General features: G+C 50.6%; 1 protein-coding gene across 3 annotated transcripts in view; it reads right to left on the bottom strand.

The window, feature by feature from the left end:
* Window positions 1-1,824: 1,824 nt before the first annotated feature.
* The window catches only part of P2RX3 (purinergic receptor P2X 3), a 42,417-nt gene continuing 29,761 nt past the window's right edge, over window positions 1,825-14,480 (bottom strand). For all 3 annotated transcript variants that reach the window (XM_060176233.1, XM_060176234.1, XM_007519465.2), the window contains 4 exons: window positions 4,615-4,708; window positions 4,375-4,440; window positions 3,510-3,587; window positions 1,825-2,553 (listed from right to left, as the gene is read on the bottom strand). In XM_060176233.1, coding sequence (XP_060032216.1) covers window positions 2,440-2,553; window positions 3,510-3,587; window positions 4,375-4,440; window positions 4,615-4,708 — 352 coding nt within the window. In that variant the 3' untranslated portion in view covers window positions 1,825-2,439. The remainder of the gene's footprint in view (window positions 2,554-3,509; window positions 3,588-4,374; window positions 4,441-4,614; window positions 4,709-14,480) is intronic.

Below are 14,480 nucleotides of genomic sequence, written 5' to 3'. Positions count from 1 at the left end.
AGTCCCTCTCTTTCGGGTCCTGAGCCTCAGTTTCCTCTTTTGTTGAGGGAGATGAGGCCTGTAGCTCACAGCCCCCCTCCTGCATCAGCATTCACACCGAGCCTCATAAAGGACGAGCCTGGGTCTAGTACAAGTTCCTGTGTATTGTAAATGCCTCCCCCCCTCCCCACCCGCGTCACAGAGAATCACAGCAAATCCCAGAGAATCAGAGCAGTTTCAACAGGGTTAGCCGATGATGTAGTGCACGGGCTGATACGATAAGCCCACTGGAGGAGCCCTGCATTGGAGACGAAGTGAGGGCCCCAGCACTTAGTTGCCCCCTCAGAAAATGCTCCTATCATCCAAACTTTTACAAACTCTCTGGAGATGCCTGTAGGCTTCCTACTTAGAGAACCCGGCCTTCCCTAAGCTGAGGTCCTGCTGTTCACATCCTCAACAATCTGATTCCTAGGACTGACCCTAGGTACCCCAGGGCAAGGGGGACATGAAGGGGGAAGGGCGGGAAGGGTGCTTGCTGGGTCTTATGAGGGAGAGTCTGACCCCTTCTCCCCCTACCCCCCCCCCCCGGGGTTAGGGGATCATTGGAGTAGGACTGTTTGATCACTGATCTTCCCAGACGCCTCCCAGGCTGCCACCCCTCCCTTCCCCTCATCTCTCTGTCCTTCTGCAGAGAGGCCAGTCTTCCTTCAGGGCTGCACACTGCCCCAAGCCCCAGCTAAGCCCTGTTTGAGAATCACTTTGGATTTGGGATTCAGGATGGAGAGTTGGGTGCAGTGAGATGGGGCTTGGACAGATGTGAATTAAAACCTTAGTAATTTACCTTTCCGATGGACCTGTCCTTACTTCCTGAAGCCTTCTGTGGCTGGTAGTGATCCCAGCTGAGGCTTTCCAGGACCCAGGATACTGCTATTGACTGGGACTATATGAACACGTGGAACTGAACTTTGGGTAACTATTCTTGGGCTTATGAAAATGTCTTATTTACCCCTGCCTATAACTTCTTATTTAGTAGTACCTAATATATCAAGTCTTGTACCCTTGTGCCACCCTAATAAAGCCTTGATTTGTTTAAAGAGAGAGAGAGAGAGAGGATCATTTTGAAATAGATGTTCCCCAAGTTGCATATATTTAAGGTTCCTGTGTTCTGCCCTGGTAGGTTTTCTGAATACTATCTCCACCCCTAAAGGGAAAGAATGTGTCTGGGGACCTGGTGGCCGGCCTTGGAAGTGGAATTGATGTTGTCTCATCGAGTCTTCCAACTTTTTGTTCCTGCCTCCTTCCCAGAACACCTGGGCTTCTCTGTGGGCCCCTGTGTCACCCCCAGACAAGTCCTTTCTGCTCTCAGTTTGCTGTTCTGTACTTGGACAAGATGGCTACCGTCATAGGAGAACCTGACGGGGAAAATGTCTCAAGATGAAGGCCACCAAACTAGGATCAGCATCTCAGCAGACTCTAAGAATCTCCAGGGGCTTGTCTCCCATATCTTGTGGGGGTTGGGGGGTGTCCAAGGACTCCAGGCCTGGAAATCATGCCTGACTTTAGCCCAGCACTGGAGTGAGGGAGCTTGGGTATGGCTGAGTGTAGAGGGGAGGCTCAGAGCCCAGAACTCTACCTCAGCTTGGGGACAAAACTATGGAGGGTTGAGGTCAGAAGCATGCCACTGACAACCATGCCTTCTCTTTCCTCCTGAATTTCAAATCCAGGTCAGGGAAAGAGACACATATCCCCCGTCCCTCCCATCCTCCCCCATGCCAGCATCCTCAGCACTGATAACCAGCTTTGCCCTATAACGAGGTCTGTCTGATTTTCTGGTGGCGGCTGGAGGTATGAGAATGACTCTTTAGTAAGCTGAACATCGACAAGGTCAAGATAGAAAAGGCTTTGGCAGCAGGGCCACAGGACCCAGGGGACTCATGTTTCTCTTGTAGGATGTGGACCACAGGGTTAGTCAGACCTGGGTTCCAACCCCATCTTTCTTACTTCCTGGCTGTATGGCCTTGGGTACATGACTTTATTTCTCTGAGACTCAGTTTATCTTCAGAATGGGGAACTCTACTAGGACTATGCTAAGGATTACATGAGGTAATTGAGTAGGTGTGCCTGTCGCTTGGTAGGCTCTTGCAACTACTTACTAACTAAGACTATGATGATCTCTACTCTTTGGGAGGGAGCCTAACTCAGGTGCTGCTGCCCTGGTGGGGAGGGTATCTGTGGGGGAGCAGACAGGGGTGCAGCAAGGGGTGAAGGGGAGACTGAGCTCTTATCAGGGAGCACTACCTGTCTGCAGAGCGCTGAGGGTCTCTAACATGGAGACACCCCCAACTGTGGACTCAAGGATTAAACAACAGAATGACAGCCCCTCCCCATGCCCATCCCAAGTGGGGGCCCCCTCTCTGAAGGCCCGGAGTCTGAGGGGACCCTGGGAAAGGACACTAGTGACTAGTGGCCAATAGAGAAGGCCCCCGAGTCTGTGGACTGCTTCTCCTCCGTGGTCTGGTCGCTGGGGTACACTGGGTTGACGGAAGCGGCAGCCTTCAGCGTGGTCTCAGTCACCTGCAGGCAGGAGACCTGGCTTGAGTACGCTCAGACTGGGGGTGCACCCCTTCTAGGGGAACCATCTCCAGCATCGAATGACCTCAATGTCTACAGGCTGGCCATGAGCAGGGGAGTGGAGTTAGAGCAAGTCCTGTTAAGCTCTGGGGTCTCTGCTCCCACCTTCATGGTGAGAAGCAAGGGCTTCCTAGTGCCTTCTTTGACCCAGATTTTTTTTAAATTCTTATTTTTTTATTTGTTATTGGATAGAGACAGAGAGAAATTGAGAGGGAAGGGGAGATAGAGAGGAAGAGAGACAGAGAGACACCTGCAGACCTGCTTAACCGCCTGTGAAGTGACTCCCCTGCAGGTGGGGAGCCGGGGGCTTGAACCAGAATCCTTACTCCCATCCTTGCGCTTTGCGCCACATGTGCTTAACCCGCTGCGCCACCACCCAACTCCTTTAATTCTTACTTTTTAATATTTATTTATTTATTTATTTTCCCTTTTGTTGCCCTTGGTTTTTGTTGTTGTTGTTGTTGTTATTGTTGTTGTAATTGATGTTGTTGTTAGATAGGACAGAGAGAAATGGAGAGAGGAGGGGAAGACAGAGAGGGGAGAGAAAGGTAGACACCTGCAGACCTGCTTCGCCACCTGTGAAGCAACCCCCCTGCAGGTGGGGAGCAGTGGGACTCGAACCAGGATCTTTAAGCTGGTCTTTGCGCTTTGTGCCACCTGCGCTTAACCCGCTGCGCTACAGCCCAACTCCCACTTGACCCTGATTTTCAGAGAGAAGAGAGACACCGTAGCACTGCTCCATCACTCATGGGTTGTTACATGAATCTGGAGGGTACACAAAAAACCCTTCCCTACACACACACACACACACACAGTGGGCTCTGCCCCTACCTGGCCTCCAAATGTGCACAGAGACCCAGGGCCCAGTTAGCCTTTCCTGCCCTGTCCCCCCAACTCACCTCCTCAAACTTCTTGGCTTTGTACTGGTCGGCCCCCTTGAGGAAGTTGAGCAGAATGATGTCACAGAGCACAGTCCCCTAGAAGAGGGAAGGCAGGTGGGTTTGGAGGAGCTGCCTGGGGCAGAGGGGAGTGTGGGTTGCAAGAGGTGGTGGATGGAGGTGTCCCTGAATTGCCCAGGCAGTGGGAAAGGCTGGCCCTGGGCAGGCAGTAAACTCACTCCACCTCCTGGCTCCTGGGGACACACCCAGATGGAATGCAGAGACAGGACTGGTGGGAGATACATGCAGACTGAGGACCAGAGCTCTACATGTTCCTGGGAGCTGGATTCTGGCCCTTGTCAAGTGTCTTGGGTCTCCTTTCTCATCTTCAAAATGAGAAGCTGGGACTCCCTAGCACTCTCCCTGGCCTACCTTTTCAGAGAGGCGGGGGGAGGAGGAGGAGAAGAAGAAGGAGGAGGAGGAGGAGGAGGGGGAGAGGGAGAGGGAGAGGGAGAGGGAGAGGGAGAATGAGGGAGGGAGGGAGGGAGAGAGAGAGAGAGACCATAGTACACCTCCACCATTCATGGAGCTCCCCCCACCCCGAGTCATCTATGATATCCTCTTCTGGTGTCAGGGATGGAACCCAGGACCTGGTGTGTGGGAAGGGGGGCACTCTGCTAGGTAAGTCATGTCCCCATCACAAAACTGAGCTTCCCAAATGGAGCTATTGACTAAGGGCCAAGCCAGCAGGGAGGTGATGAAAGGAGGTATCTGGGAGTGGCCTTGAGCTTGGCTTTAACCTTTACAGCAGTGAAGGCCTCAGTCTCTCTGCACCCAACCCCTGCCAGCCTGGGACCCCAGCAGAGCCCAGAAGGGCTCCACTCACCACTCCCACGGAGGTGAAGGCCGCCACGGAGCTGATGATGGTAGGGATGATATTGAACTTGCCGGCCTGGATACATGAAGAGACCAGAGGAGGTTAAACTCCTGGCCAGGGAGACTGAGGTCTGGGGCTGGGTCTCAGGGGAACACTGCCCCTGACCCAAGAGAAGCCTCTGTAGGAGGTCATGACCCACCCAGCCTTCTCCCCACTTGGCCACCCTGCCTGCCCGGCCCCGACACTCACATTCCCATACACCAGCACATCGAAACGGATGCCAAAGGCCTTGAGGAGGGTGCGGTACTCACTGCCGTTCTCCGCTTTGTAGTATTTGGCAAACCTGGGGTCCAGAGAGGAAGAGTTTTTTTGTTTGTTTGTTTGTTTTTTTTACTGTGGGCTCCTTGACGTCCTGCTGGAAGCTTCTGGTTCCCTAGAGCCTTCAGTCTCCCCTGACTGATGGCTTGGAGCCCTCCCTGCATGTGATTTGTAGATACCCCGATAGGCATCTTCCTGGGGGCTTGTCAAAAAGGCAGATTCCCCAAATCTGGAAGCACCCCAGGAGTCTAACAATAATTGATGAGTGGCTGGGTGAGTTGTGGTCTGTATACAAAATGGAATACTACTCAGCTATTAAAAATGGTGAATTCACCTTCTTCACCTCATCTTGGATGGAGCTTGAAGGAATCATGTTAAGTGTAATAAGAAACAGAAGGATGAATATGGGATGGTCTCACTCATAGACAGAAGTTGAGAAATAAGAACAGGAGGGAGAACACAAAGCAGAACTTGGACTGGATTTGGTGTATTGCACCAAAGTAAAGGACTCTTTCTTTCTTTTTTTTTTTTTTTAGTATTTATTTATTTATTGCCTTTTGTTGGCCTAGTTGTTTTTTTATTGTTGTAGTTATTATTATTGCTGTTATTGATGTCCTTGTTGTTGGATAGGACAGAGAGAAATGGAGAGAGGAGGGGAAGACAGAGAGGGGGAGAGAAAGACAGACACCTGCAGACCTGCTTCACCGCCTGTGAAGGGACTCCTCTGCAGGTGGGGAGCCAGGGGGCTCAAACCGGGATCCTCACACGGGTCCTTGTGCTTTGCGCCACATGCGCTTAGCTGGTTGCACTACAGCCCGACCCACAGGACTCTTTCTACTCTGTGCACCCTGTGACTAGAGCTTCTGCATCCAATCACGTCCTTGAGGTCACCCGCACTGCCCACCCAGGACCCCCAACCCATGTTGCCACACCCCACTGGCACAGCAGGGAGCCCTGGCCAGGGTTCAAGTTCTGGGGGCAGGTGGAGCGAGGGCATCTGTCTGCCCACACCTGTGGCCCACATGGTGGGTCACTTGTCACCTGAGGAAGACTGGAAACTGGAGCCAGTTAGTAGCACACCCTCTCTCGGCGTCTGCCTGTCTTGTTGTCTCTATCTAATGGTTTAAAAGAAGCATCTGGAATGGAGGTCAGGCTCCAGGTGGTGGGTGGTGGGCCTGAGGTTCTCAGTAGGTACCTCACCATCAATACTCCCCACTCCCTACCCCTCCAAAAAAAGAGGGGGTACAAATCTCTTAAGAGAAGCTGTTAAGAGACTTTCTGGAAGAAAGCACTGCTGGTCTGTTTCCCAGGTGGGAAGATAGAGGGGCAGGTAGCTTGTGGGAATTGTGGCTCCAAGTCAGACTGATTGTTTCTTACCCTGAAAAGTCCTGCCTCTGAGCTCCAAGCAGTCAGATCTCAAAGTCTCTCTCTCTCTCTCTCTCTCTTTCTTCCTCTCCCTCTCCCCCTCTCCCTCCATCCCTTTCCCTCTCCCTCTCCCTCTTTCTTTTCCTCCCTCTCCCTCTTTTTCTCCCCCCTCTCTGTCTCTCTTCATTTATTTTTTGATTTATTGGATAGAGATAGAGAAAAACTGAGAGGGAGCAGGAGAGATAGAGAAGGAGACAGACAGACAGATACCTGCAGCCCTGCTTCACCATTTGCAAAGCTTTCTCCCTACAGATAGGGACTGGGGGCTTGAACCTGAGTCCTTGTGACCTGTAACACTTCAGGTTCAATCACCCGGCCCCTCAGAGGTCTTTTCCAATTTCTGCTCTCATTCATATCTCTTTGTCTGAGAGCCACGGATGTCCCCCAGGGACCAGGGAGGGGTGGGGGTCACAGGTGTCAGCCAGGAAGCACAAGGCTCTGACATCCCCTCAGAGGATGCAGGCTGGGCAGGGCCGCTGGGAGCGAGGGCTGGCTAAATTTATCTCCCCACGGGATGCGAAGGGAACAGGGCGAGAAACCAAGGCGGGCTTGGTGTGTCTCCAGCACCTGCTTCCAAGAGGCAATAAGCGTGTTAAGATCATTATCTCACCACCCACCCACCCTCTGAGGAGGCTTGGCAGGGATGGGCTCCTTTCACCCAGTGGGAGGGAGAAGGATCAGCCCTGAGGGAGGGGAGGACCCAGGCTGGTGGCCATGGCCTGGGTATCTTCTGTGCTTCCACAGGGCTTGGCCACTTTCCCCTCCTCCCCCATCCTGGCCTCCAGCTGGGATCCAGTGTTGTCATTTTGTTGTTATCGTCACCACAATAACATTCATGGCTCTGGTCCACATTTTTTTAGGCAGAGGACATACAAAGAGAAAGAGAAGGAGAAAGAGAGTAGGAAAAGAAAGAGAGGGAGAAGAGGAGAGGAGAAGGGAGGAGAGAGGGAGAGGGGAAGGGAAAACAAAACCCAGGGGTGGTGGTGGTGATAGGGGGATGCTTCATGAGCAGTGAAGTAAGTCTGCAGGTGTTTCTCTATCTCTATCTCCCCCCTTCCCCTCTCAACTTCTCTCTGTCCTGTAAAATAAAGTGGGGGGAGGGGGAAAATGGCTGCTTGAAATGGTAGATTTGTAATGCTTGCACCAAGCCCCAGTGATAACCCTGGCAGCAATGAACAAGGAAGAGGAGGGGCCAGGTTAGCGCAGCAGGTTAAGCGCACATGGCGTCAAGGGCAAGGACCAGTGTAAGGATCCCAGTACAAGCTCCCACCCCCCCACCCCTTAGTGGGGGGTCGCTTCACAAGTGGTGAAAGAGGTCTGTCTTCCCATTCTCTCTTGATTTCTCTCTGTCCTATCCAACAACAACAACAGCAATAACAACAGTAACAATGAGGGCAACAATAAAATGGGGAAAATGGTTGCCAGGGGCAGTGAATTCGTAGTGTAGGCACTGAGCCCCAACGATTACTCTGGAAGCAAAAAAAAAAAAAAAAAAAAAACAGGAGGAAGAGGACGGAGAAGTAAAAGGGACTATGAAGAGACTCTGTCTTTTTTTTTAAGCTTTTATTTATTTATTTATGAGAAAGATAGGAGGAGAGAGAGAGAGAGAACCAGATATCACTCTGGTACCTGTGCTGCCTGGGATTGAACTCAGGACCTCATGCTTGAGAGTCTAGTTCCTTAGCCATTGTGCCACCTCCCGGACCACGAGAGTCTGTCTTTACAGAGTAAGTAGTTAAGACACATGCCTTTTATGACCCTGAGATGATGATAAAATGAAATTGCTTGGGCCGGGGAGCTAGCACAGCCATTCTGCAAAAAACTTTTAGGCCTGAGGCTCCGAGGTCCCGAATTCTATTCCAGCACCATCATAGACCAGAGCTGAGCAGAGAGCTCTGGTTAAAAAAAAAAAAAAAAAAAAGGGAGTCGGGCTGTAGCGCAATGGGTTAAGCGCATGTGGCGCAAGGCACAAGGACCAGCGTAAGGATCCCAGTTCGAGCCCCCAGCTCCCCACCTGTAGGGAGAGTCGCTTCACAGGTGGTGAAGCAGGTCTGCAGGTGTCTGTCTTTCTCTCCTTCTTCTCTCTTCCCCCCCTCTCCATTTCTCTCTGTTCTATCCAACAACAATGACATTAATAACAACAACAACAATCACTACAACAATAAAACAAGGGCAACAAAAGGAAATAAATAAATATTTTTAAAAAGGTTAATAACTATATTAAATTTGACAATTTATATCTCCTGCCTCCTTGAAGAAAGAACCTTAGTAATCACAGTTAGTATATGTTGAGAGTTCACTGTTTTATGCTTGTTTTATGTACGTGCGTGCATGGGTGCATGTGTGTGCGTGTGTGTGTGTGTGTGTGTGTGTACAAGTAGGGGTCAAACCCAGGACTTCATATGTGCAAAGTACACAGTCGACCACCCCCTCACTTAACGCCCCTGACCTGCCCATCTCGCTGCACTCCCTGAGCACAACTCATAGACACAGCTTTCTGTGCCTTTCCTGACCCTGTTCTCCACCCCACCCCCCCACAGCAAACTCCTATGTGTCCATCAGTGCCCCCAGCTCTGTCTTCCACTCTCTCAGCATTATTCAGAGCAGCCTCTGTGCCAGGATCTGCTCTGTTCTCATGAAAGGGAGAGAAATATGCACTCTTCACACAACCCCATAAATAGGTAAAATCAGACGTCAGGACTGGGAAGGAGAGAGGGCACTATTGTAAGAACACAGTCAGAGGGGCTTGTTTTGGGGAACCACAGGATCCCAGATGTTTGAAGGGAGAAGGGAAGGGGGACAGTGGCACACCTGGTTGAGTGCACACAGTACCATGCACAAGGACTCGGGGTTCGAGCCCCCGGCTCCCCACCTGCAGGGGAGGTACTTCACAAGCGGTGAAGCAGGTCTGCAGGAATCTCTCTTTCTCTCTCTTTCCTTCTCTGTCTCCCCTTCCCCTCTCAATTTCTCTTTCCTAGCCAATAAAATAGAACGACAACAAAAGTAATAAAGAAAAGGGAAAAAATGGCCACGGGAGAGGTGGATTTGAGCCCTAGCAATAACCCTTGGGGCAAACAGACAAATTAATGACTAATAAAAATGATGGGGGGGGTCAGACTACTCTGTGTCCTGAGATACAGCCTCAGCCTGGCCGCCCTGTGGACTGACCTCCATGAATCTCATTCCTATCTACCCCCCAGCCCCTCTAATTTTAGGGTGAGGGTTCAGCCAATGAGAGGTACTGGCTGGGGTCCAGTAAGCAGGGAGAAGAAAGGACGGCTATTTATTCTGCTGCTGCTTCTCATGTCCTGTTGGGGACGCTAGGTCTCGGCCAAGATCCCATTCCCCTTCCCCAGGAAGGATGCAAATCTTGGGGTGGCAGCTAGACCCCAGTATCTCAGCTCTCCTACTGTCTACTTTCCTTGCCTGGACCTTCACCAATATGCTTGTCCCTTGACTCTACCAGACATCCCTAAAACAGGGCCTAAGTAAGCCATTCTGAGGCCTGTCAACTCTGGAGAGAGAGAGAGAGAAGGGAGTGGGAGGGAGAGAGAGAGAGGAGGGAGAGGGAAGGGAAGAGGGAGAGAGGGGAGGCAGAGGGAGAGGGAGGTGGAGAGGGAGAGAGGGGAGGCAGAGGGAGAGGGAGGGGGAGAGGGAGAGAGGGGAGGCAGAGGGAGAGGGAGGGGAGGGAGAGTGTAAGGAAAGGGAAGGGGATAGGGGAAAGGTAGAGGGAGGGGAGAAAGAGGAGGGAGAGGGAAGAGGAGAGAGAGAAGAGGGAGAGGAAGGGGGAGAGGGAGGGGAGAGAGAGAGGAGGGAGAGAAAGAAGGAAGGGAGAGGGAGGGGAGATAGAGGAGGGAGAGGGTAGGGGAGAGGGGAAGGGGAGAGGGAGGGAAGAGAGAGAAGGGAGAGGGAGGGGAGGGGAAAGAGAGAGGAGGGAGAGGGAGGGGAGAGAGAGAGGAAGGAGAGGGATGGGGAGAGAGAGAGAGAGAGAGAGAGAGAGAGAGATGTTCCTTGTGCCTAGAGCAGTCTCGGATAAAGAATGAGTAAGTACAAACATCAATTGCCCTAATAACTCATTTGTCAGCTTCTCATCTGCAGGGCTGGGCCAGATCTATGTTCCAAAGCGAGAAGCCTATAAATAACCATGCAGGCTTCCTCAGCCCGGCCCGTGTGCAAAGCCCATCCCAGGCACAACAGGCCTGGGTCCCCCACAGGGAGAGCATCACTGCTAATGAACCCATTGCATGGAGATAGAGACTGAGGTGCAAGGGGGCTGGGGAGACTTGCTCACTGCAGGCATCTGTGCCGAGGCCCAGCCCAGTGCCTGCAGGTCTCCTGACCACATTCTGGTTACTGGGTTTGGGCTTCTCATCTTCGCTAGGTTAAAAATTCTTTAACTGAGGGCAGGGATAGAAAGGATAATGGTTATGCCAAGAGACTCTCATGCCTGAGGTTCTAAAGTCCCAGGTTCAATCCCCTACACCACTATAAATCAGAGCTGAGGGAGCTAGGCAGTAGTGCAGGGGGTTAAGTGCACATGGTGCAAAGCGCAAGGACCAGCGTAAGGATCCCGGTTCGAGCCCCCGGCTCCCACCTGCAGGGGGGTCACTTTGCAAGCAGTGAATAAGGTCTACAGGTGTCTTTCTCTCCTCCTTCCTGTCTTCCCCATCTCTCTCAATTTCTCTGTCCTATCCAACAACAACAACAGCTATGACAACAGTAACAGTAACAACTACAGCAAGTGCAACAAGGGCAGCAAAATGAGAAAACTAGCCTCGAGGAGCAGTGGATTTGTAGTGCAGGCACTGAGCCCCCCAGCAATAACCATGGAGGAAAAAAAAAAAACAGCTGAACAGTGCTCTAGAAAAGGAAGGAAGGAAGGAAGGAAGGAAGGAAGGAAGGAAGGGAGGAAGGAAGGAAGGAAGAGTGGGCCAGGTGGTGGCGCACTAGGTTAAAAACTCAAATACAGTGAGTTGGGTGGTAGTGCAGCGGGTTAAGCACACATGGTGCGAAGGGCAAGGACCAGCGTTAAGGATCCCGGTTCGAGCCCCAGCTCCCCACCTGCAGGGGAGTCGCTTTACAGGTGGTGAAGCAGATCGGCAGGTGTCTGTCTTCCTCTCCCCCTCTGTCTTCCCTTCCTCTTTCCATTTCTCTCTGTCCTAACAACAGCAACATCAATAACAACAATAATAACTACAACAACAATTAAAAAAACAAGGGCAACAAAAGGGAAAATAAATAAATAAATATTTTTTAAAATTTTAAAAAAAACAACAACTCACATACAGGGTGCAAGGACCAAGATTCAAGCCCCTGGTCTCCATTTTCAGGGGGGAAGTTTCACGAGTAGTGAAGCAGAGCTGCAGGTGTGTGTGTGTGTGTGTGTCCCTATCTATCTCCCCATATCCTCTCAATTTCTCTCTGTCTCCATCCAATAGTAAATATATAAAAATATTTTTAAATACATACAGAAATAAATAAATAAAAGAAGCATTGCTCAGCTCTGGCTTATGGTGGTGCACCATTGCCTGGCCCCCTTGTTAATTCATCTCTAACAAGCTGGAGAGAAAATGCAGTCACAGAGCAAGAAGGGGACCAGGGACTTGAACCCAGCTCCATGCGCTCCATAACATGTACAATCAGTCAGGGACACCACCACCCAGCTCCCTTTGGCCAATATTCTCTACCAAGAATGCCAGTTGCCAGGAGGAGGTAGAGATGGTGAAGAGCTGCAGAAATCCAGGCTCACCCTTACCCCTGACCCCAGAGGAGGAGGAGGAGGAGAAGAAGAAGAAGGAGGAGGAGGAGGAGGAGGAAGAGGAGGAGGAGGAGGAAGAGGAGGAGGAGGAGAAGAAGAAGGAGAAGGAGGAGAAGGAGAAGAAGAAGGAGAAGGAGAAGAAGGAGGAGAAGGAGAAGGAAGAGGAGGAGGAGGAGGAGAAGGAGAAGAAGGAGGAGGAGGAGAAGGAGGAGGAGGAGGACAAGGAGAAGAAGGAAGAAAAGGAGGAGGAAGAGGAGAAGGAGAAGAAGGAGAAGAAGGAGGAGGAGGAGGAAGAGGAGAAAGAGAAGGAGGAGGAGAAGGAGAAGAAGGAGAAGAAGGAGGAGGAGGAGGAGAAGGAGAAGAAGGAGAAGAAGGAGGAGGAGGAGGAGAAGGAGAAGAAGGAGAAGAAGGAGGAGGAGGAGAAAGAGAAGAAGGAGGAGGAGGAAGAGGAGGAGAAGGAGAAGAAGGAGAAGGAGAAAAAAAAAAACGGCTTAAGGGGCGTTCAAGCAAATCCATCCCACGGGAGATACAAGCCTTCCAATCTGCCTGAGGCCTTCTGGAAGGAGAAGCGTCCAGATTGCAGAAGGATCGGTGGAAGCCAAGGCTGCATGCACACCGAGGCAGCAGTTGGCCCTCGAGTTTGCTGATCCCCACGTCTGGCCAACGAGGCAGCACCGGTGCCAATGTGTCTCATGTGCTCCGTGAAAGCTGCTGAGAGTACCTTTCCAACTCCAAACACCTCCAGCCCGAGGAACATCTCACGGCTGAACAAGTGTTTTGTGGTTGTTGTTTTTTTTCCTTCTTGTATTCCCCAGACACTAAAAGGAAATTTGAAAACGGTGATGTCTTTTCATAGCAAAGCTGTCTGAGGGTCTCTCAGGGTGGGGAGAAACAGACATGGCTAAATGCACCATTTTCTTTGCTTCTCTGTGACTCTAACAGTCACAGCTGGGTGTATCTCTTACCGGAACACTGATTGATTAATTGATTGATTGATGACTGATTGATTGTATCCAGGGTGATCTCTGGGGCTCAGTGCTGGCACTATGAATCCACCATTTATGTTACAGGACAGAAACTGAGAGAGGAAGGGGAGATAGAGAGGGAGAGGGAAAGAGAGACACCTGCAGACCTGCTTCACCACTTGTGAAGCATCCCCACTGCAGGTGGGTTGGGGGTGGGGACTCAAACCAGGATCCTTGCATGGGTCCTTGAGCTTAGTACTCATACTATGTATGTTTAACTGAGTGTGCCACCACCTAACCATTATTATTATTATTATTATTATTATATATTTTTAATTTTTCTATATTTATTTATTAATTTATTTTCCCTTTTGATGCCCTTGTTGGTTTTTATTGTTGTTTCAGTTATTATTGTAGTTGTTATTGACGTTGTCGTTGTTGGATAGGACAGAGAGAAATGGAGAGAGGAGGGGAAGACAGAGAGGGGGAGAGAAAGACAGACGCCTGCAGACCTGCTTCACTGCTTGTGAAGTGACTCCCCTGCAGGTGGGGAGCCAGGATTCTTCCGCTGGTTCCTGAGCTTAGCGCCATGTGCGCTTAACCAGCTGCGCTACCGCATTATTATTATTATTATTATTATTATTATTATTATTATTATTATTATTATTAACCAGCGGGACTTTGCTAGAAGCCTGGGCTGTAGTTCAGGCCTCTGCGTGCCAGCAACATGCTCTTCTTGGGACCTTTCTGAGGATAATGTTGGAGGCATGGTGCTGAGCTTTGAAATGTGTTACAAAAAGGCTTTGCAGCTCAATTCCAGGGGTGCTTCCTTTGAGGCCCAGGGATGATGGCATTTCAAGGTCTTCAAGGTCCCAGATTGTGCGTTGAAGAAATAAATGCAGAGAGATAGACCCAGAAGAAAACTCATCCAAGTTTTTATCTAGGGTGTTAAAGTGAAGGGGTTGTTTTCACGACATTGACATCGCCTGTGTCATTTCTGCTCGGATTTATTACTCTCTGGGTGTATTTATATCTTATTTGTAGAAATAAAGCCTCCTTTGAAAAGTACTATTAAAAAAAAGTTTGGGAGTCGGGCTGTAGCGCAGCGGGTTAAGCACAGGTGGCGCAAAGCACAAGGACCAGCATAAGGATCCCGGTTCGAACCCCGCCTCCCCACCTGCAGGGGAGTCGCTTCACAGGTGGTGAAGCAGGTCTGCAGGTGTCTGTCTTTCTCTCCTCCTCTCTGTCTTCCCCTCCTCTCTCCATTTCTCTCTGTCCTATCCCAGCAACGGCAACAACAATAACAACTACAACAATAAAACAACAGGGGCAACAAAAGGGAATAAATAAAATAAATATTTAAAAAAAAAAGTTTTTGAGCAGAAGACTGCTCAGCTCTGGCTTATGGTGATGCTTGGGATTGAACCTGGGCCCTCCAAAGCCCAGACATGAAAGTTTGTTGTATAAAACCATGAGCCATCGCCCCAACCCCAAAGTCTCATTTAAGAAAGAAATGGTCTGGGAGTCAGGTGGTAGCACACCTGCTGAAGTGCACACACTACAGTTCACAAAGACCCAGGTTCAAGCCCCTGGTCCCCAACTGCAGGGGGAAAGCTTCACGAGTGGTGAAGCAGGGCTGCAGGTGTCTC

Source organism: Erinaceus europaeus, chromosome 17 (genome assembly GCF_950295315.1).
Source record: "Erinaceus europaeus chromosome 17, mEriEur2.1, whole genome shotgun sequence".
Taxonomy (NCBI): domain Eukaryota; kingdom Metazoa; phylum Chordata; class Mammalia; order Eulipotyphla; family Erinaceidae; genus Erinaceus; species Erinaceus europaeus.
The sequence above is the reverse complement of the archived record's forward strand: the minus strand, read 5'-3'. Positions and strand labels throughout refer to the sequence as shown.